This window comes from Chrysochloris asiatica, unplaced genomic scaffold (assembly GCF_000296735.1).
Source record: "Chrysochloris asiatica unplaced genomic scaffold, ChrAsi1.0 scaffold00003, whole genome shotgun sequence".
NCBI lineage: Eukaryota > Metazoa > Chordata > Mammalia > Afrosoricida > Chrysochloridae > Chrysochloris > Chrysochloris asiatica.
The window spans coordinates 22,292,041-22,314,985 of record NW_006408521.1 but is presented as its reverse complement, the minus strand read 5'-3'; the positions used below and the strand labels follow the sequence as shown (position 1 = coordinate 22,314,985).

General features: G+C 38.6%; 1 protein-coding gene across 1 annotated transcript in view; it reads left to right on the top strand.

The window, feature by feature from the left end:
- Window positions 1-22,945, top strand: part of TM9SF3 (transmembrane 9 superfamily member 3) — a 77,844-nt gene that overhangs the window by 5,763 nt on the left and 49,136 nt on the right. The window contains exons 2-3 of the mRNA XM_006831191.1: window positions 10,454-10,649; window positions 20,883-21,005. Of these exons, the coding sequence (XP_006831254.1) occupies window positions 10,454-10,649; window positions 20,883-21,005 (319 nt within the window). The remainder of the gene's footprint in view (window positions 1-10,453; window positions 10,650-20,882; window positions 21,006-22,945) is intronic.

Sequence of the window (22,945 nt, the reverse complement as noted above, 5' to 3'; positions counted from 1 at the left end):
CATGTTCCCTAAACTCCCAAAGGACTTCATTGAAAACAATTTCAGATTGTTTTAGAACTGGAAAGGATTTGCAATCATTTCATCTAACCCTGTCATTGTCCTAATGGCCAGCAGAGGCCCAGTGGCTAGCCCATGCATGATGGTTGTTGTCTAGCGCCACCAAGTTGGTTTTGACTCATAGCCACTCAGTATAGTGTTTCCAAGGAATGACTGGTGGGTTTGAACTGCTGACCTTGCATACAGCAGTCTAGAACTTATCCTACAACACCACACCAGGACTCCTCCTGATCCTTGTTGTTGTTGTTAAGTGCCATCGAGCTGATTTTGACCCATAGCAACCCTGTATAGGGTTTCTAAGGAGCAGCTGGTGAGCTTGAACCGCTGACCTTACAGTTCATACGGCTTTGCAGTCTGGCGCATTAACCCACAGTGCCACACCAGGACACCTCCTGATCCTTGGTCCTTGCTTTTTCTACCCATCTTATACATGTAGTTTCCACAGTAATACTATATAAAGATGTCAGCATCAAAGAAAGAATCAAAGGCACAGACATCTTGAAGCATTTTATGTCTTACACTGTAACCTTGAATTTCTATGCCTTCTGCAGAAAATCACAAAGTCAACTCTTTGGTTGTAGTTCTGCTTTATACCCAGGTGTTGTGCTTGGCACAAGTCTTATTTAATCAATGCTTATTGAGTGACTAGAGTAATTAAGGTAGCACCAGGGCCATGAATATGCAGTGTCCCTGGTGTTACCTTATAACTTACAGCACAGTGACCACACCCAGATCATTCCTTATTTAATCTAACTAATCTTGGAGAGACTTTTTTTTTTTTTTCTGTAAGTTTTTATTATATAAATGTTTTAACTCCTCTGCACACTTTTTTTTTTTAATGTTTTATTGTGAATTATATGATAGTTTACATGAGAGAACCTCAGTTCCATATTCATACCATCATATATCATTACATTGCCATGGTTCCAATCCCCTCCATGCCTTGTCTTCTGACCAAAGGGCATATCCTAGAAGCCCGTGCTCTACCCTCCCTTCTCCCCCCTCAGTCTTCGGCCCACAGTTCCTTTCCCTCTCTGGATCCAAAGTCCCCAGCCGCTTCATCCCTCCTTGTCATCATCTCTGTCTCCATCTCAGGCATCCCCGGTTCTCTGGGTGGGGTCCCGTTCTTGGCTCTTATCCGTTGGTGGTCCCAGAGACCTCCGCTCCTAGGCTGGAGAAATAATGTCTCTCTTCCTTGCTACAAAACATATACCCTTGCATTTCCAACACTCACAATCCATCTTGATAACCATTATTCACTGCAGTATTGTATTTCATTTCATCAGCTCCACCTAGACAAATTGGATAGTACTCACTGGTGATTCTGCCTTCCTCCATGCCCGCCCCCTAGCTCTAGGTTCCCTCTTGAAGGCTTGTAAGCCAGTTACTTCTTGCCTTTGTAGTCCCTCCCTCCCCATTTGGGTATCCAGTGTCCAAGTTGCCCCTCTATGTCTACTCTGTGTGTGGAAGGGGTGGGAATGTTTCTTGCTGTAAGGATTTATTGCCTCTTTTGTGTCACTGCATTCCTATTCATAGGTCAAGTTCATCAGCTTGGATTAGCTCAGTCTTCTTCTCCTCCCCCCCTTCTTTCTTCTCCTGGTTGAGCTCCGATCATCCAGTCATCCAGTCCCGGTCACGTGGGTGTCATCTGCAAGTGTAGGTGTTCTTGTGCACATGCCTGGAGAGACTTGTTTTGATTCAAAACTAACTTATTTGTATATTAGAATTCTGGGATTTTCATAATACAAGAGTAAGACAAAAAAGTATTACTACTTGGATTCCAGTTCATGCCTGAAAGAAGTTCATTCTTAACAAAGCGTGTTTAATCAGCAGTATCTCTGTGATCAGTGCATTGACTGCAGACAAGCTCTCTCAGTAATAAATTTGTCTTAGTCTCTTTAGGGGGCCTTCAATAGAAAATGGTCCATTCCAAATAATGGCTTCAGAGAGGATCTGCTGGGCCAGTTCAATTCAAGGCAGATAAAGGCAACTTAGAAGATTATGGTGACTGGTTTTTTTTTTTTTTTTTTTTTGGTTTTATTGTAAATTATATGATAGTTTACATGAGAAAACATTAGTTTTACATTCATTCTATTGTATATCGTTTCTGGTGACTGTTTTTTGAGATTCCAGAGGACACAGGACAATCATGGGGGCTTATTATGAAGAAATTCTAAGAAAGTTGAAATCTACATTGGTGAGAAAAAGGACAGGATAATTGTACTGAGGAATCTTTTTCTATCACAGCATCTGCTTATTCTTTGAAGGTAGCAAGGACTGTCATAGGAGAATTTTGCTTGGAAACCGTACTCTATCCACCCTACAACCCTGATCTTGCTCCTTCAGACATTTTTTTGTTCCTAAAATAAAGAAAATTGAAAAGGAACACACAATTCGAGGGTACCAAAATTGCCATTTTGATGGGGTGTAAATAAAAAAGAATTCTTTGGGGGAAGGGTTGTTAAGTGTCCTTAAGTTGGTCCTGACTCATAGCGATCCTGTGTAGGGTCTCCAAGATTAGCTGGTGGGTTTGAACACTGCCTTCAGAAGTGTATAGACTTAGATGGAGAATATGTGGAGAACAGTACTTCACATTTTGCTATTTGTGTTTAATAAAGGTACCTGTGATTTTGTAGCAATATTTTTTGACTTATTCAAGTATGTGTTTTAAATAATTGAAATTATGAGTCCCAGTGTGAGGGTGTAGGAGAAGCACTGGACTGTTAACCAAAAGACTGGTGATTCAGACCCACCAGCTGCTCCTCAGAAACCCTATACAGTGTCACTGTGAGTCAGAACCAACTTGATGGCACTTCGCAACAACAAAATATTTTCGGAGCTGAATTTTGCTGTTTTTGATATGCATTTGAAAGTAAATGGACATCAGTTTCCCCTTTCAATGAAAAGGAAAGATGATGTGTGGGTGCTTATTTTGAGCCTTCAGTCTTTTTACCTGCCTATATAAATTCTGATTTTATACTTCAGATTTTACATGAGCAGATCAATAATTTTATCTCCTAAAGTGTTCCTCCTGAGAAAAGTTACTATATGACTTTTACCAAGGAGGAAACTTTCCTTTTTGTTCCTCCTCTCCTAGCACATACATGGAATATTGAAGAAAGAAAGCTCTAACCGTGGAGACTTCTTGAGAATACAGGTCATTCCTCTTTGAGTAGAGAGCACAAGTAGCATGTTAGGAAGGTTTTGTTCTTTAGTGCAGACTAAGGGTTCAAATGGAAAAGTTGTTCAGTACTTCATAACGTTTTCAGTTGCACTGAACAGTTGCATTTATGGTGGTTATTTGTGTTAGTTTTTGTGCTTTAATTAATGAAGTTCACTTTGTTGTTAGCTGCTGTTGAGTTGGTCCCTCGACTCACAGTGACCCAGTGAACAGTGGAATGAAATGCTGCCTAGTCCTGTGGGATTCCCAGGATGGGTTGTGGATGGGACCATTGTGATCTATTGGGTTTCCATGCACTGTTTTCAGTAGACTGTCAGGCTTTGTTTTCCTAGTTGGTCTGATTCTGCAAGCTCTGCTGAAAGCTGGTTCAACATCATCTTGTTGTTGTTTAGTATTTCCAGTGATGTGAAACTGTTGTTTTGAAGTGCTGTTGAGTTGGTTCTCGTAGTAACCCTGTATAGGATTTCCAAGGAGTGTTTGGTGGGTTTGAATTGCTGACCTTTCAGTTAGCAGTCCAGTGCTTATGCTACAGTGCCACATCAGGACTCCGTGAAACTGACTAGGAATTAGCAAAATTGTGGTCCTAAATTTGTAAATTCATCACTGATCCTATGATCTTGGGTAAATTATTTAATATCTGTTCTTTTGCTTTTTTAATCTGTAGAATGGACAAATGATAGACTCTGTCTCACAGAATTTTGAGAGCATTAGATGTTTATATAAAGACCTGACAATTGTGCTTATTAGGAATCTTGGTGTGGCACTGTAGGATAAGCACTGACTGTTAACCACAAGGTTGACAGTTAAAATCCACCAGCTGCTTCTTGGGAACCGCTATACAGGGTTGCTATGAGTCAGAACCAACTTGGTGGCATTTAACAACAACGACATCATTATTAGGAATCCTGGTGTGGCATTGTAGGATAAGCACTGGACTGCTAATGACAAGGTCAGTGGTTCAAACCTACCAACTGCTCTTCAGGAACCCTATATAGGGTCGCTCTGAGTTGGAACCAACTTGACAGCACTTAACAGCAACAATTTTATTATTAAGGAGTCCTTGTGGTGTTCTGGGGTAATCATTGGACTACTAACCTCAAAATTGGAGGTTCGATCTCACCAGCTGCTCTGAGGGAGAAAGATGAGGCTGCTTATGTCTGTAAAGATTTGCAGTCTTGTAAACCCTGGTATGGTACTGCAGATTAATGTGCTGGACTGCAAGGTCGTTTTGAACTGCAAAGTCGGTGGGTGGTTCAGGCTCACCAGCTGCTCCTCGAAAATCCTATACAGGGTTGCTATGAGTTGAATCTGACTCAACGGCATTTAACAGCAACAACAAACTGTATATAGGGTCACTGTGAATCGGAAGTGACTTGCTGGTGGTGGGTTTCTTTGGGTTTAATGCTGTTATTACAAAAGATGGTGAGATCATGCTTAGGGATTGGTTAGGAATGCTTTCAAACAGAAGGAAGCATTGAGCAATTTTGAAGAATAAGAATTTGACAAGGTGGAGAGAAAGGGGCTTTGTAAACGGGTGATGGCATAGAAATGAGGTGAAGCAGGAAAGAAAATGTTAGAAACTGTTTGGAGAGTTGGAGGATGAAGGAAACAGTCACATGGAAAATACAGGGAACCTGACTAGGCCTCCTCTCATTTGCCTGCTTCCTAGGGGGACCCTCTGATGAAAGGACTTGCTGCCACGCTTCCTTGCCTTCCCCCCACCTCCTCTTTGCCTGGTTAAGCTGTAGCTAAGTTATCAAACAGCTTTCTCAGTGTTGTTGGCCAACTCAAAATTTTTACAAATAAAGTCTTTTAGAGGAGAAATGGTGCCAATGGTTAAGTGCTTGACTACTAACCCCAGAGTTGATGAGTCAAACCCAGAGGCACCTCCAAAGAAAGGCCTGGCTCTGCAGTTCTACTCTGCAGCAATTGATTTAATTTGGTTTTAGGGTTTTCTGGAATATTTTGAAAGTGACTTAGACTAGCCTTTCAACTAAGTGTAGTAGATTGGTGGAGAGAAGAATCTTACATGCATGGCACTTTTCTTCCTTTAGAATAGGGGTGCTCCGCTAACCCAGTTCTGCTAAGGGACTTTGTCAGCATTTTTAGGAAATGAAATGTCACTTCTCTTTAAAAGACTCTTTCAAGTCTTCCTTTTGGTATTTTCTGATTTAAAGATATATTTAAACACATTCTTTCTCTTAAGAAAGAACTTGTTTTGACCTTGTCTTGGTGTCTTATTCTCAGGAATAATCAAGGACTGCAATGAAAAGTAAACATTTAAGTGTTGCTCTGCTTAGGGGTCAAGTTCATTAAATTTGGCATGGTCTATATAAGGAGCAATTTGAAAAAAAAAAAAAAAGACACTTTATCATTGCTTTAATCTTTACCCTGAACTTCCTCTGTGTTTGTGTATTTTTAATTATTTCAGTCCTCTTCTCAGAAGAAATCTTAGACTATAAAATGGTGCAAATTAGTTACATACAGTTTGCCTCATGCCATCACAATTCTGCCACCTTATTTAGGTTCATGTTTAACATAGCACACACTGCAACGCTTATATTACTTTAGTTCTATGTTTCAGTTTATATAAAATAATTTAAGGTCCTATCTTAATAAGTATTATGTTCAAATAGATATCTTAGGCCTTAGTGAGCTGCAGTGGACTGGTATTGGTCATTTTGAATCTGACACCCACATGGTTTACTATGCTGGGAATGACAAATTGAAGAGGAATGATGTTGCATTCATTGTCACAAGGAACATATCCAGATCAGTCTTGAGGTACAGCGCTGTCTGTGATAGGATAATATCCGTGCGCCTGCAGGGAAGCCCAGTTAATACCACTATTATTCAAATTTACACACCAACCACTAAAGCCAGTGGAGATGAAATAGAAGAATTCCACCAACTTCTTTAATCCGAAATTGATCAAACATGCAATCAAGATGTATTGATCATTACTGGCGATTGAAATGCAAAGGTTTGAAGCAAAGAGGAAGGATCAGTACTTGGAAAATCCGGCTTTGGTGATAGAAATGATGGTGGAGAACGCATGATAGAATTCTGCAAAACCAATGATTTCTTTATTTCAGATACCTTCTTTAGACAGCATAAGAGACGACTATACACATGGATCTTACCAGATGGAATACATAGAAATGAAATTATCTACATTTGTGGAAACAGACAATGGAAAAGCTCTGTATCATCAGTGAAAACAAGGCCGGGGCAGACTGTGGAACAGACCATCAATTACTCATATGCAAATTCAAACTGAAGCTGAAGAAAATGCAAAAAAAGTCCACAAGAGCCAAAATATGACCTTGAATATATCCCACCTGAATTTAGAGATCATCTGAAGAACAGATATGATACATTAAACACTAAAGACCAAAGACAGGCAGAGTTGTGGGATGACATAAAGAACATCATACATGAAGAAAGCAAAAAAATCATTAAGACAAGAAAGAAGGAAAAGGTCAAAATGGATGTCAGAAGAGACACTGAAACTTGTTCTCTAGCATAGAGATGCTAAAGCAAATGGAAGAAATGAGGAGGTCCAAGAGCTGAACAGAAAATTTCAAAGATCAGCTTGAGAAAATAAAACCAAATATTACAACAAAATGTGCAAAGATCTGGAATCAAAACCAAAAAGGAAGAACACATTCAGCATTTCTCAAGCTAAGGGAACTGAAGAAAAAATTCAAGGCTTGAGTTTTGGTATTGAAGGATTCTCTGGGCAAATTATTGAATGATGCAGAAAGCATCAAGAGAAGATGGAAGGAATACACAGAGTCACTGTACCAAAAGGAAATGGTTAATGTTCACCTGTTTGAAGAGGTAGCATATGATCAAGAGCCAATGATACTGAAGGAAGAAGTCCAAGGTGCATTGAAGGAATTGGCAAAGAACAAGGCACCAACCAGGAATTGATGGAATAAAAATAGAAATCTTTCAAGAAAGTGAGGTGGCACAGGAGGTACTCGTTCATCGCTGCCAAGAAATTTGGAAGACAACTATCTGGCCGACTGACTGGAAGAGATCCATATTTGTGCCCATTCCAAAGAGAGGTGACCCAGTGGAATGCAGAAATCATCGGACAATCTCTTTGATACCCCATGCGAGTAAAGTTTTACTAAAGGTAATACAGAAACGGCTGCAATCATACATTGACAGAACTTCCAGAGGTTCAAGCTAGATTCATAGAGGACGTAAAATGAAGGATATCATTGCTGATGTCCAATGGATCTTGACTGAAAGCAGAGAATATCAGAAAGATGCTTACCTGTGCTTCATTGACTACACAAAGGCTTTCGATTGTGTGGATCATGACAAGCTATGGACAGCATTGCGAAGTATGAGTATTCCTGAACACTTAATTGTGCTCATGGGGAATCTGTACATGGACCAAGAGGCAGTTGTTTGAACAGAACATGGGAACACTGAATGGTTTAAAATTAAGAAAGGTGTGCAACAAGATTGTATTCTTTCACCATACTTAATTCAACTTGTATCCTGAGCAAATAATACAAGAAGCTGGGGTCTATGAAGAAAAACATGGCATCAGGATTGGAGGAAGAACCATTAACAGCCCGTGATATTCAGATGATATAACCTTGCTTGCTGAAAGTGAAGAGGGCTTAAATAAAACATTTACTGATGAAGATCAAAGAGCACAGCCTTTGGTATGGATTACATCTCCTTGTCAAGAAAACAAAAATCCTCACCACTGGACCACTAAACAACATTCTTAGCAGTGGAGAAAAGATTGAAGTTGTCAAGGACTTGATTCTTCTTGGATCAACTATCAACACTCACAGAAGCAGCAGTCAAGAAATCAAATGACATATTGCATTAGGCAAATCTGCTGCACAAGACCTTTTTAAAGTGTTGCAGAGCAAAGATGTCAGTTTGAGGATTAAAGTGGGCCAGACCCAAGCCATGGTATTTTCAGTAACCTCATATGCATTTGAAAGCTGAAGAGTGAATAAGGAAGACTGTAGAAGAATGGATGCTTTTGAGATATGGTGTTGGAGAAGAATATTGAAAGTGCGATGGGCTGCCAGAAGAACCAATAGATCCATTTTGGAAGAAGTGCAGCCAGAGTGCTCCTTGGCAGCAAAATGGCCAAACTTCGTCTCTTACACTTCGTACATATTGTCAGGAGGGACCAGTCGCTGGAGAACTATATCATGTTTGTTAAGGTCAGAGAAAAAAAGGAAGACCCCCAACGAGATGGATTGGCCAAGTGGCAGTATTGATGGACTCAAGCGTGGAACACTAGTGAGGTTGGCCCAGGATTGGGCAGTGTTTCCTTCTGCTGTGCATAAGTTTGCTATGGGTTGGTACCAACTCGATGGCACGTAACAACAACAACAACGTTTCAGTTTATATAAAGTAAATTAATGTCTTATTTTAATAAGTATATAATGTTCAAATTTTTGTCTGGCTTTAAAGTGATATATATTTTAAGATTAATAGAAAGATATATTTTTGTACTCATTTTTCCAAATTACAAATAAAACATTTCATTAGACTCTCAGCAAGGTTAACGGCAAAATCCTTATTAATAGGTCCTTTTTTTCCCCAACTTTTGAGCCTTATCTGGATGCATTTTGTTACCTCCCTTTCTTTACTAAAAGAGTAATACTGCCATCAGCTCACATACTTAACTTCCTTTACAAAAATTGTTAATAAATTACATCAGCACTTATTTACTGTCTTCTCATCATATTTATGAAATGACTTTTTGTGTACATTAATGACATTATGCAGAGAGTGTTCCACCTAGGCAGGAATGATGACCAAATTTCAATGCTGATCCCAACTCTGATCAATTGTAGTGACTGACTTAGAGTACTGTTTTGAATATTCTTAGACTATATCTAGGTAATGGGCATTGGTTGGAAGAGTGGTGGCCTGCATATATTTGTCAACCCAAGGAATAGACAGAATAGTTATGAAAAGGTATATGTGGCTATATCAACACTCAGATCTTTGATTTATTCCTTCATATATGACGATTGTCTAGTTGCTTTCCTGAACATTAGGATACTTTTATTATTCATCATGCAGAATTAATCATTCCTTTATTGTTGCTACAGTAGCCCTTCATTACCTTAATTATGATACATCTTTCTTAATTGTTTATCATTTACTTCTTAAAGGGAGGAAGGGACAGCATTTTATTTATATCCTTAATACCTGTTACTATGCTTGGTACATAGTGTTTAAAAATGAGATCGTTTGTATATCCTTATTGACCTGGATGATGTCTTATATGAGGGGCCTTCAAAAAGTTTGTGGAAAATTCCATTATCTTTTAATTCCACTTTTCCACAAAGTTTTTGAAGGCTCCTTGTCTGAGTGTTGGTATATTTATTGTTTGAAGATGAGTGACTGGATCTAAGCCTTAGAGTGTTGGTGATATGAATTAAAAGTAAGAAGCAAATGCTTTGGATGAGGGCTGGTGAGTCAGTGTTTATTTCTCTGGAATGCAGGGGAGACTTGAAGTTTGACTGTCCTGGTCTGAGGGAATGGAGTTGGGGTAGGGGAAGAATAGATTTGAGCGGGATTAATTTGGGTTTGGAGACGTTTACTAATTAAAGATGGAGGACTGGCAAGAAGGATTTGGTAGGATCACTTTCTCTGTTGTATGCTCCATAGTCTCTTACCTTATAATTTATTTTCATTGTCCATCTTCTCCTGTGGATTCTGCTCCAGTTGGACAAAGAACATGTCTGTGTCTTCAGAGCTGTATCCTAAGTTACACAGTTGTGGGCTTATGGGAAGCACTCAGTAGATAGTTGTTCAATGAATTAACCGACTTCTGCACTCTTAGTTGACTTAAATGCATTGTCTTAGACTGAGTTCTTTAGAGAAGCAAAACCAGTGAAATTTAAATATGTATATAAATAAAAAGAAGTTTTTATCAAGGAAATGGCTCACAATTGTAGAGTCCTAAGTCCCCAGCAGAAATAAAGAGTTTCTTTCCTGTGTATCCATTGTATTGAGAGCAGGTCACACCCCCAAGGAAACATCCAATCATCTTAGAGTTAACTGCCAAAACAGTGGGACTCCTGACCCAGTCAAGTTGATACAAAACCTTAACAGTCACATGCTTCCTATGTTGTCTTTAGAATGTTAATTAGGATAAATAGTTTACCCATTTATTTTGTTTTTTAACCTTTCTGTATTTGCTTCTTGTTTCAGTATCAAGATAAAGAAGAGGTTGTCTTATGGATGAATACTGTTGGGCCCTACCATAATCGACAAGAGACATATAAATACTTTTCACTTCCATTCTGTGTGGGGTCAAAAAAAAGTATTAGTCATTATCATGAAACTTTGGGAGAAGCACTTCAAGGTGTTGAATTGGAGTTTAGTGGTCTGAATATTAAATTCAAAGGTAAGTAAACCTTAACAGGCCTTACAACCAAATAGATTCTAGACCAATGTTTCTTAGCCTCAAGACTATTAACACCTTGTTGTTGTTGTTGTTAAGTGCTGTTGACTTGATTCTAATTCATAGTGATCCTGTATAGGGGTTCCAAGACTTTAAATCTTTGCAGAATCAGAAAGCCTCATCTTTCTTCTGTGGAGTAACTCGTGGGCTCGAACCACTAACTTTGACATCTAGAGCTAGATAATTCTCTGTTATAGGGGGCTGTCTGTACATTCTAGTATGTATAACAACATCTTTAGACTCTACTCATTAGACACCAGTAGTACACCTACCTCCCCCAAGTGTAACAACCAAAAATGCCTCCAGAAATTGTGAATTACCCTCAGTTGAGAACTACTGCTCTAGATTCTAAATAAACATTTTAATATGAGAGTTAAGTGTATATTGTATTCAGAAATATTTATGAATAACTAATAAAGATTTACTTTTAGTATTTGTAAGATAACAAAAATAATTGTTAATAAAATGAATACCTCCCTAACATACTTCTTTCTGAAAAGTATTTTCTAGTAAACCCTCTAGTACTTGGTTATATATTGCTAGATAAGGCCCACCTAGATTCTTAGTGAAGTCATTTATGGAAGTGCAAGGCTGTAATGAGTGTATGGAGATAAGCATTTTGTGTAGAGCCTCAAATTCAAACTTGTACCCTTGGTTCAGCTTGTATTTGCTGGTGTTGTGTTAATTGACCCTCTTAGTACTTATTGCATGTGCAGTTTTAAATTTTAAATCAGACTTGTTCAAATGTGGGGAAAAAATCTTTTTGTCTATTTATTATGCAAGAATGTATTTTATCAGGTTCTTTAGTGTGTTTAGTTTTTTCTTTTTCTTTTTGAAGTTAATCAGAGAGTGTGTTATCTACCTAGGCATTTTTAACTCAAGAGAAGCGTGAGTAATTGAACTTCTGCAGGATCTTTGATATGATGTTTCGGTTTTGAATAGAACCTAGATCCTGTAATCAGGAGCTTTGAATTTTATTTATCATTTCTTTTACTATATTTATTTTAGTAAGTCATTTACTACAATTTTTATTTCATTGTGTCCATGTGTAAACATGAATAGTAATTGACCTCTGGTATTTTTAACAAGTTGGGGGAAGAGGATATGAAAGAAGATAGTTGAAAGATAAAATTCACTTTAACTTTAATTCAGTTGAATGTTATTCTTTAAAATTTTTTTTTTGATAAAAATTGGGATATGTATTTGTGATCTACCTGCCCCAATATTTCTTGGGGTTTAATTATAAAATTAAGTTGTAATTTAAACCACAGAGGCATGACCTATAATTTTAGGACTCATTATGAACATGACCTGAGGCTTTGTTTTAACCAGGTAATTTAAATATTTAATCACAAATAATGAGAAAATTTAGATAAGAATATGTGATCTTTGAGAACCTCAATAGTAGTACTTGCATTCACTTTATTTCTTCTTTTTTATATTGGATGCACATCCACAGTTTTTAGAAGGAGTCAGCGAGAAAGACAGTAGAGAAGAACCTAGAGTTCTCTTCTGGACAGCTGTCATCAGGATTTGAGATCCTCACCCTCATTTACTTGAGGAATGTGCTCATTCTGCCCTCTTAACCTTCTTTCATCCGTTCTTGCCGGAGATCACAAGATAATTTGAATAGAGGGAGATGGTTTTTATAGGATATGAATGTGGGATTAAAGGGAGAAGAGCCGGCCAGCTATTATTCCCTGGTTCCTTGGGGTCTTGTCAACAATAGATACTGCTTTTAAATTAAATAGTTCAGATGAAATTGTAAATGCAGTTATGTTTCTCTTCCCCTCTACTGCTTATTATATTCTACAATTGAGTTGATTATACTTTGAAACAAGTGTTTTAGGAGGCTTTCTGGTTATTACTTATAGTATCATAGAATTTTAAAGGTAGATGCAGATTGTGTCACCCTAACAGAGCCCAGAGGTGAAGTGAGTTATTTATGGTTTATCACAGCATACTAATAAAATAATGGAAACAAGAACATTCTGTCTCTGTGCGCACTATAGAAACATGTTGTTGTTAAGTACGCTGGATTCAGTTCCAATGTATACAGTGTATAGGCTTTCCAAGGAGAAGCTGGGGAAAAAAAAAGTGTGTGTGTGTGTGTGTGTGTGTGTGTGTGTGTGTATTTATTTATTTATTTATTTACAGCATCGGAAACCCTGTACAGGGTTTGAGTCGGAACCGACTCCATGGCACAGCAGTATGTATATATATATATATATATATATATATATACATACACACATACATATATCTAGGTGTGGCGCTGTGGGCTAATGCGTCAGACTGCAAAGTCATTTGAACTGTTAAGGTCGGTGGTTCAAGCTCACCAGCCACTCCTTGGGAACCCTATGCAGGGTCACTATGGGTCGGAATTGACTCCACGGCACTTAACAACAACATATATTCATATGTACATATAGGACTTTAGGTGTGGTGCTGTGGATCAGCACTGGACTGGGAACTACAAAGCTGGCAATTCAAACCTACCTGCTACTCCTTGGAAGCCCTGTGCAGGTTTGCTATAAACTGGTTTTTATTCTGCTTTTTCTTAACATGAGCTTCTCCTCAAATTGGACTCCTGGTGTGGTGCTGTAGGATGAAGCACTGGACTGTAATGCTGGTTTGAACCATGAGGTCAGTGGTTCAAACCTACCAGCCATTCCTCAGAAACCTTGTAAGTCAGAACTGTCTTGGCACTTAACAACAGGATCCTCATATTGTCACTTACTCTTTAAAACTGTCTATGTAGTATTCTATAACTTGGATATCATTATTGTTATTGTAAAGTGCCATGGAGTTGTTCGTTTCTGACACTTAGTGATCCTGTATAGGGTTTTGAAGGAGTGACAGGTGGGTTTGAACTGCTAACTTCATAGTTAGCAGCGGCACACCAGGAGTCTATACTTTGGATTGTTGTTAAGTGCTGTCGAGTTGGTTCTGACCCATAGTGATCCTGTATAGGATTTCCACGGAGCAGTTGGTGAACTTGAGCTGCCAACCTTGTGGTTCAGAGTGACTTTGCATTGTAGTGCATAGACTGTAATTTCCCACTTAGGAAGTAGTCTTCTTTTTTGCTATTAGAAGCAGCAGTGCATTTGGCCATTCTTTGCATATAGGTATTTTATTACATCTTTAAATTTTTCATTAGGATAGCTTCCTAGAAGTGGGATTATTAAATCAAAGGTTATAAGCATGTTTAAGGCAGTTCTGGATTCATGCTGTATAGTTATAGTGCCAGTCAGATTGTTCAGTAAATCAACATTCTTTAGATATCTGGTTGCTAATTAACCGATTACAAGGAGCTCTGGTAGTGTAGTGGTTACGAATCGGGCTGTGAACCGCAAGGTCAGCAGTTTAAAACTACCAGCTGCTCCATGGGAGAAAGATGAGGCTTTCTACTCCCATAAAGCTTTACAGCCACGGAAACCTTGTTCAGGATCGTTGTGGGTTGGAACCGACTCGATGGCACTTAACAACAATGAACCGATTACATGTATTTTTTCACTGTTTTCTTTCTTAATCCATTTGGCAGTTATTGAGTGCCTTTACAAAATTGAACCAGGAGCTCGATTTTACGGAGTCCATGAGCTCTCTTACATTATTTGGTTAATTTTGTGTGGATGTGCATTTTTGAGGGGAACAGAGACAGCATTCTCATTGGATTCTCAAGGAGTATGTGACCTAAGGGAGCACAAGAACATGTCTATGGATATGTTAGTAATTTCAATCCTTAACTCTGGGAAGAGCTAGCACAGAGACAGAAAGTATTACCTGTTTTTCATACCTGAGGGAACTGAAGCGCACAGAGGTTAAGTGACTTGCTTTTATTCATGTATCCAGTAAGTGATTATGTAGAGCCAAGATGAAAACTCAGATTATCTGTCCATTCTTGTATAAATTTGTCTATAATGATTTCATGAGAGAGTTTGCAAGTGTTGCTGAATTTGAGGCAGGGTAGTTTGCTGAATATGATTTGGTGTTTTCATACATAGTGCATTCATTATTTTCAAAGTGACTTCCTCCTGAGATGTGAGTGCTGTTTCAGTTGGACAGCCAATTATCTGTAATGTTTGTATTTTGCCTACATGCCTAGAAGAGGAATTTCGTGAAAATTTGACCAACAAGGCCCTTTTTACAGCATGCCATAATGATTAGTGTTTCCTTTTATCACATTTCTAGATTTCACATTAGGGAAAGATACTTTTTAAAACCACTTTATCAATCCCCCAAAATACACTGCTTAAAATGTTAGTTTGTTTATGTTGTCATTTTCTCGCTCTGCACACAAGAACACACACACACACTGTTCACACAGATGAATGTATGTGAGCATATTCTAATATACAGAGAGATTTCGATTGCCAAATAAATGGAAAATCCTGCTATTAAAATCATGAAAGATTTTGTTTGTGTAGTGCCTGCTTTATGCAGGCATGACTGAGGGAAAAGGATGTGATTACTCAAGGACATAGCTCTCAAGATCTGATGATCTTTGTTGAAGAGCTAAGAAGTAAGTAGTGGTAAGGGTCGGTGTGCCATATATGGGAAGGTAAGAAAGCCAGGGGACTTCAGAGAAAGAGACAGGCTCTGAGGGTGTGAGGAGGGTTAGGCTGGGCATCACAGCTGGCTCTGTGAAGGAGATTGTTTTAGGTGGACGGTGGAGGGAAAATGTCAGGATAGATATTTCAGGCGGAGATAACAGCTAGAGCAGAAAAGTCTAGAGGTCAAGAAAAGGCAAGGTTTGTGGGAACTGCAGATAGTCACATTTGGCTAGAGCGTAGGGTGATCAGAGAGAGGACGAAAGACCAGTTGGGAAAGTTGAACTAAAGGTCAGGCTTAGAGGAATCATTGATCCTTTAAAAGCTTTGCTGTAGGTAAATGTCATATTGTCTATCTCAGAACTCCATACTTAAAACTATTGAATTGTTTATGACCATTATCAGTGAATGTCAGGTTGCGACTCCCCATGTTGTTGTTAAGTGCCATTGAATTGGTTCTGACTCATAATGACCCTGTATAGGGTTTCTGAGGAACAGATGGTGAGTTTAAATCGCTAACTTTACAGTTCAAACTGACCTTGCGGCCCAGTGCTTATCCTATAGCTCCACCACACTAGGACTTTACAACTCCCGGTAATAGTGAGAAGGTCAGTGCCCTTGCAGAGGTAGCTGTGAGATCTCCCAAAGCCACTGCAGCCATCTGTTGCTGCAAAACCTTCGTTGATCCAGCCGTGTCCTCTGCCGCCCTTGTTTTATTACCAGACTCCATAGAGATTCCATTTGGGGATCTAGGGATCTCTTGCTGTCAGTTCTCCTAGCCTCTGCTGCATTTGTGGCCCTTTATAGTAGTCTCATTCTTTTTTTAATTTAAAGTTCGAAGTATTTCAGTTTACCATACATACGTTTCTTGGGGGTGATTCTAAATAAAATTGGATTCAGAAACTGGGTAAAAAAATGAAAAGAACATCAAGTCTGTATTATTCCCTTAGCTTTTTTTGGGGGGTGGGGTAGGGAGCGGTGGTATATATCTTATAATTTATATTCATTTAAATTATATTCATGGAAAATAACATTCTCTGACCTTCTTATTTTCATTTGTGGGAGAAGGATATGATGTTTGGTAAGGGTCAGAGAAAAAGAGGAAGACCCCCAAAGAGATGGATTGGCCAAGTGGCAGCATCGATGACAACAGTAGTGAGGTTGGCCCAGGATCGGGCAGTATTTCGTTCTGCTGTGCATAGGGTTGCTATGAGTCGGTGCTGACTCCATAGCACCTAACAACAACAATGTCTAAGTTGCCTGTCCCTGTGTACAGAGGGGATAGCATTGCTATTTGATAGAATACCTCTCTGTTGGTATTTAGAGTTACTACCTCCATGAGTATAGGTCAGGGTCATCAAATTGTAGCAATCTACCCTTGTTTCCTTTATCAAAAAAAATTTTTTTTTTTTTAGTCTTCCTCTAGTCGAGTTCTGATTATCAAGCCATCGAAGCTAGGTCAAATAGGTACTGTCTGCAAATTGGATGTTTTTGTGTCTCTCCCCTCACTTCATATCAGCTGGATGGTTCACTCTTAGCTCTAGTCCTCTGTGGCCATGTCCTTTTCCATGGGCTTAGGTGTCCCCAGATCTCACCACACATTAGACCAGCAGCCCTTCCTCTTCTCTCTCTCATCTCCAGGTTAATGAGAATCAATGGACCATGGTTGAACTCAGCCCATTTCTTCATTGCTGCCTTTCCCTCTCTTCTGTTCACCAGTAGACCAACATGCTCACCAGCAAGCTTACATGCCTGCTCATGTGTTCCCTTTGAGTTTCAGTCTTAGAGGGGCTTGGCTTGAAGGAACTTGATTGCTTGCCATGATGGCTTCTCAGTGAATAGCTTGCTTATTCTTGTAGTAGCCAGTCATGCTGACATTTTTGTTTTGGGTGTTTCCTGATGATCTTTCTGTGAAGATGCATCTTCTGTCACTCTAGCTGTTCCATGCTGGTCTGCTTGTCCTTTCTAGTGGGAATATACCACCTCAGGAGGTTCTAGATGGGATTTAGGATTCCACCTAAGGTTCTATACTCTGCAAAGGCTCTGCAAGAGGCCTGTTTCACTGGGAAAGTTCTAGAACCCCTTTTAGGTATTCCAATCAGTTATAGGCTGAAGACGGGCTCACAGGTTTTCTGTAATCGTGTTTCCCGACATTCCTTTCTATCCCACTCAAGTGTCTATTTTACAGTAGTAGGCAAGGGAAACCAATATTCATAAGACAGTCAAGCATCTTAGTATTGTTTCCCCTCTTCAAACTATGCCTAGATCCCTGTATCACAGAGCCATCTTGTTCCAAGGTTAAGCATGCATCACTGTTTACCTCTGTCCTGCTTAGCCCATGTAAACTTGTCTCAGTGTTCCCCTGTCTACCTCCTCGCCCTTTTTGTATTGCCCTTCCCAACACCGAAACTATGATGTATCTGCCATTACCCTTTGCACTACTGTTACCTCCCTCCACCTCCCTGGATATCCCCTACTCCAGTCCCACCATTGTGGTTACCTTATATTCCTTTAACTTTTCCCTTCACTTTAGACAGTCTATTTTATTCTGTAATTTACGTGACTTTCCCACCACCTAGATCTCTGTTCCTCTGTGTTTACCTTCTTTAACATTGTAATTGTTTTGATCATAGACTGACCTCCCAGATCCTCTGAATTTGTTCTTATAGTTTTATGCTGTTCTCGACTCTTCCATTTGTCGATTGACTTCCGGGTGATGCTGCCATGTACATCATTCTCTGGTTGTTGTCTGTTCTTGTTGGTTCTCTGTCCACAGAATTCCCTTTAGGATGTTTTTTATTTCAGGGTTGGCTTTGGCAAAATCCCTTAGCTCCTATTTATCATGGAATGTTTTGATTACACCATCATATTTGATTGACAGCTTTGCTGGGCAGAGGAGTCTTGGTGGGAAGTTTTTTTCTTTCAGGGTTTTATATATGTCTCCCTATTGCTTTCTTACCTGAATGGTTTGTGTTGAGAGATACGAGCATAGTCTGATTTGCTTGCCTTTGTATGTTACACTTCTCTTTTCCCTAGCTGCCTTCAGGATTCTGTCCTTACCTTTGATTTTGGAGAGCTTGATTATTATATGTCTTGGTGTTTTTCTTTTAGGTCTGTCCTTCCTGGGTTTCGTTGAGCTTCTTGGATGCTTATCTTTTCGCTTTTCAGGATGTTAGGAAAATTTTCTCCCAACAGTTCTTCAACTATTTCTTCTGTGGACTTCTTCCTGTACTGGATTCTTCCTGTACTGGAATGCTGATAAGTTATTCCTCTTCATGTTGTTCAACATGAATCTTAGACTGTCTTCAGATATTTTTATCCTTTTTTCTGTTTGTTTTTCTATCTTAGTGGTATTGAGAGATTTATCTTCTAGCTCACTAGCTCTGGCTTCCATCTATCTCTTCAATTCTACTCCTTTGCCCTTTTAGTGTATTGTCCATTTCTGATATTCTATTATTAATTGTTTGGATCTCTTTCTGTAGGTTTTTAATAGTTTCTAATGCTTTATCTGTCTTACTTGATTGTTCCTGTAGGACTTTCCTTATGTCTTCCTTATTTTTCTCAACTTCATTATAAAGTGTTTTGAAACATTTTATAATCATTTTTCTGAATTCTTTCTCAGGTATTTCCAAAGCCTGCCCTCCTTCCAGTTTGGAGTGTAGGTCATCTCCAGCTCATTTGTCTCAAGTCACATTATCTTGTTTCTGGACAGGTGCTGATATGCTCATCTGTTTCTTTTGGGGGGGGGGGCATATTAAGTGGTTAGCTGTGGCCTTAAAACTTAGATGGGTATGTGTCTTGGTATATTTTATGTTTTCTGATTGCCTCCAGGTAGATGTGATCAGGAGATGGGCTTCCCGTTTCAGTCTTCTTCCTTTATCTCCGTGGTTCATTCAGGTGTCCGTGGTTGCTCTGATCCTTCCCAGTTTGGTCTCTCCCAAGATGGCTGCTCAGGGAGCAGGTGAACACCTTGGATTAGAAAGCACTGGATTTCTTGCTTCTGCTACAAATTCCACTGGCTGTAAGCCTTCCAACTTTCTAAAGATTACTTACAAGAGGTTCATAGTTCTGGGACCATTCCCTGAGCCTGCTTGGTCCAGTATTCAATGTTGTTGCTGATGGATCTCCTCACTGCCCTACTACCTGATCTTCCATCTTGTTTGTTCTCAGTAGTCTCATTCTTGACCTTGCCTCCTGTTGTTGCTCAGCCTCAGTTTTTACCATTAGGAAAATCCGAAATTTCTTGCTGTCTCAAAGTGCCTAGGAAGAAAGAAAATGTGTGTGGAAACCATTCTTGTTGCAAATCCTAGCAATTCTTTTCTCTCACTTTAGTGTTGGGAGTGAATGTATTCCTTATCCCTGTCCCATGGAATTTCAGAGTCCTATCATTTGATAGTGTAATTCTGGAGTACCCAGTCTGATCTGAACTATAATGGTGGTGGTGGTGGTGGTGATTATGTGCTGTGGACTTGGTTCTGACTCATAGTGACTCTGTATGGGATTATGAATCTTTACAGGAGCAGAAAGCCTCATCTCTCTCCTGATGTACTGCTGGTAGTTTAAAATTGCTGACCTTGAGATTAGCAGTGTGACTTGTAACCACTGTGTTACCAGCTTTAAGATATTAATAAGAGACATCAATTCTGTATGTTGGGGGGAATATATGCTGCTGGTAACTTGAGTTAGAGCTTAGATTGCCATTTCTTGTAGAAGTAACACTATAGGTAGCCATTAAATTCTTAGTTTATGAATTCAGGGTATGAATTCATAATTTTAATAATATTTTAAGGATGAGCATTGTTTCTTTGGGAAATTACATTTCAAATTCTAAGTAACCATTATTATTCAGGACAACTTAAGAAACAACTGTGCTTTCTTCTTTGTTGTTAATTAATCCTTTGTGATGGGACATTTAGAAGTATTTGCAGACTTTTTGTTTTTGTTTTGTTTTAGTTAGAGACTTATGACCAAAGGCACATTTTTATAACACTGGGTTTACAAGTTTGAGGCCATCTGAACTGTAATATGGCAGCAGCATTGTTGAAAGCAGTAAGGAAGGGGAATGAGTAATCTGTAGGTCACTTTTGGGTAACTGTAAACAGTGATGTCTGCTGGGTAGAGATTTACCTTTCAATTTTACTAATTTTGAGGAGTCATTGAAATCCTTTGTAGAATCTGTGGCCTGTAGCAACTGGCCTTACCAAAAATGTTAAAGTGAATATTTGTCTGGAGATCTTATAGGTAGAAATTGTTTTCTCTGTTAGGATCATATTCTTCAACTTGTTTATTTTAAATGAAAACTTTTATGTGTTTAAATTTTAAAAAAATCAATTTTGTATGTTTTAAAGCTACTTTATAAACTTCCTTGTGTACTTTTCTGGATGTAAGAGAAGATTAAAAATAAAGATGATTAAAAGTTTTATTGTGAAAAATCTTAAAAAACCAAAAAAGAAAGAGTAGTGTACTAGCCTCCCCCCGGCCCCCCCCCCCCAATAGGCTATTGCTAGATTCTACTTTTATGAAAAGAAATTTTAGCTTCAGGAAATGAACATTTTTTTCTTGTGCCTTTTTTATACAACTGATTTATAAGCCACTCAGCTAATTTGCAGTTCTTTATTTTATGCAGATGATGTGATGCCAGCCACTTACTGTGAAATTGACTTAGATAAAGAGAAGAGAGATGCCTTTGTGTATGCTATAAAAAATCACTACTGGTACCAGATGTATATAGATGACTTACCAATATGGGGTGAGTATTGTGTGCCAGACCTAAATGTTGGTAATATTTGCATAAGAAGCTAGATTTGTATGACTCTGTTAAGGTAATTCATTAGTAAATGTGTTCTCACTGTTTTCCTAAAAATGATTTTAATACAAATTTTATGAGCCTCTGTTATGTGAATGATCTTTGGTAATTGTTGTTGTTATGTGCTGTTGGGTTGATTCCGACCCATAGCAACCCTAGGACCGACTGGTGAGTTTGAACCACCAACCTTGCGGTTCAAACTGACTTTGCAGTCCAGTGCAGTAACCCACAGTACCACCCCAGACCTCCCTTTGATATTACCAAATCTTAAATGATTAAGTCCTGGTGTGGCACTGTGGGTTAAATGCACCAGACTGCAAAACTGTTTGAACTGCAAGATTGGCAGTTCAAGCTCACCAGCAGCTCCTCAGAAACCCTATGCAGGGTCACTATAGGTCAGAACCAACTCGACAGCACTTCCAACAAGCCCAAATATAATTTAAATACAATACAGCTTTTTGGACTCAGGCTATTAAAAGGAGCTGGGAATGATTCGGCATATCCGCCCCACCCCAACTTGAAGTACCACTTTTGCTCACATGGTACTGCGGTAGTTATCTTGTTAGAGATGAAAATTTTTTGAATGACTTGGTTTGCTATCACCTGCTATTTTTAAAAATTTTTTATGTTTTACATTTTTGTTTTTCTTTTAGCTCTTGCTTTTCTATTGATAATAGAACATCTAGGATATGTTGTTATGTGCTGTGGAGTCGGTTCCGACTCGTTGCGACCCTGTACAGGTTTCCAAGACTGTAAATCTTTACAGGAACAGAAAGCCTCATCTTTCTCCTGCGGAACAGCTGGTAGTTTCGAACTGCTGACCATGAGATTAGCAGCCAATTCGTAACCACTACGCTACCAGAGCTCCACAGAAATACCTGCATAATCCAGAAATAATTTGTTTTGACTTGATTAAATTAGTTTGAATGTGAATTATAACCAGCCTTCACAGACAAAATATTTGATCACATTTTCCTCCTAGGTTATTTGTTTTCCTCCGGAGGGGGCTGAGGTGGCCTCTTGGACATTTCCTCGTGTATGAAATTTATATTCTAATTTTAAAAATTGTTAGTAGACTACTTTATTCATGAGCAACAAATTATGAAAGACTGGATGTATAAGATCAGAGTATAATGCTATACTAAGATGAAATTTAAAAGAAAATTAGTCATTAATTTCAAGAGATAATTGTATACATTATTGCTTTTGTGTTGCATGTTAATTAGGTATAAATAGTAAATATTTCATATAAATGACCATAATATAAATACTACGTTAACAAAGACATTAGTGTAACCAACTATGAAAGTAGCAGGAAAATGTGCTGAATATTCATTCACTGAAAACTTCTGAACTCTTCTTGTTTGAGGAGAACACATAGTCTGGGCTTCCTACTTTTTTGTGAGAGAACAGGTAAGGAGAGAGAAAGGTTTTTTCTGTTCTTTTCCATTAATTCTCTGCTTTTTCATATAGAACTTTAGGGTTTTAAATAATTTCTGTAGACTACTTTAGCATCAATGGCAACTATGTTTTCCTGTCTTAAAAGAAAACTTTTACAGCCCTGGGATTCCAGGGTATGCCATAGTTTGAGAAGACCTATTGGTTATCCTACAATGTCTGAACTATGAGGAATTCTTGTCAGAAAAAAAAAAAAATTGTCTGACTTTTCTTAGGATAGCATATCAGAGTCTTAAGGGGACCTAAAGAATAAATTCTGTTTGCTATAATTATATCCCCAACCCTAAAGTCTAGGGTCCAGAATAGATAGACAAAAAACCCTTAATGAAATTATTAGAAGGATTTCATTATTCCTTTACAACCCCAAACAAAACAAAATAACACTCCTTGAATTTCTGTCAACTAGAGAATCACTTTGGTTAAAA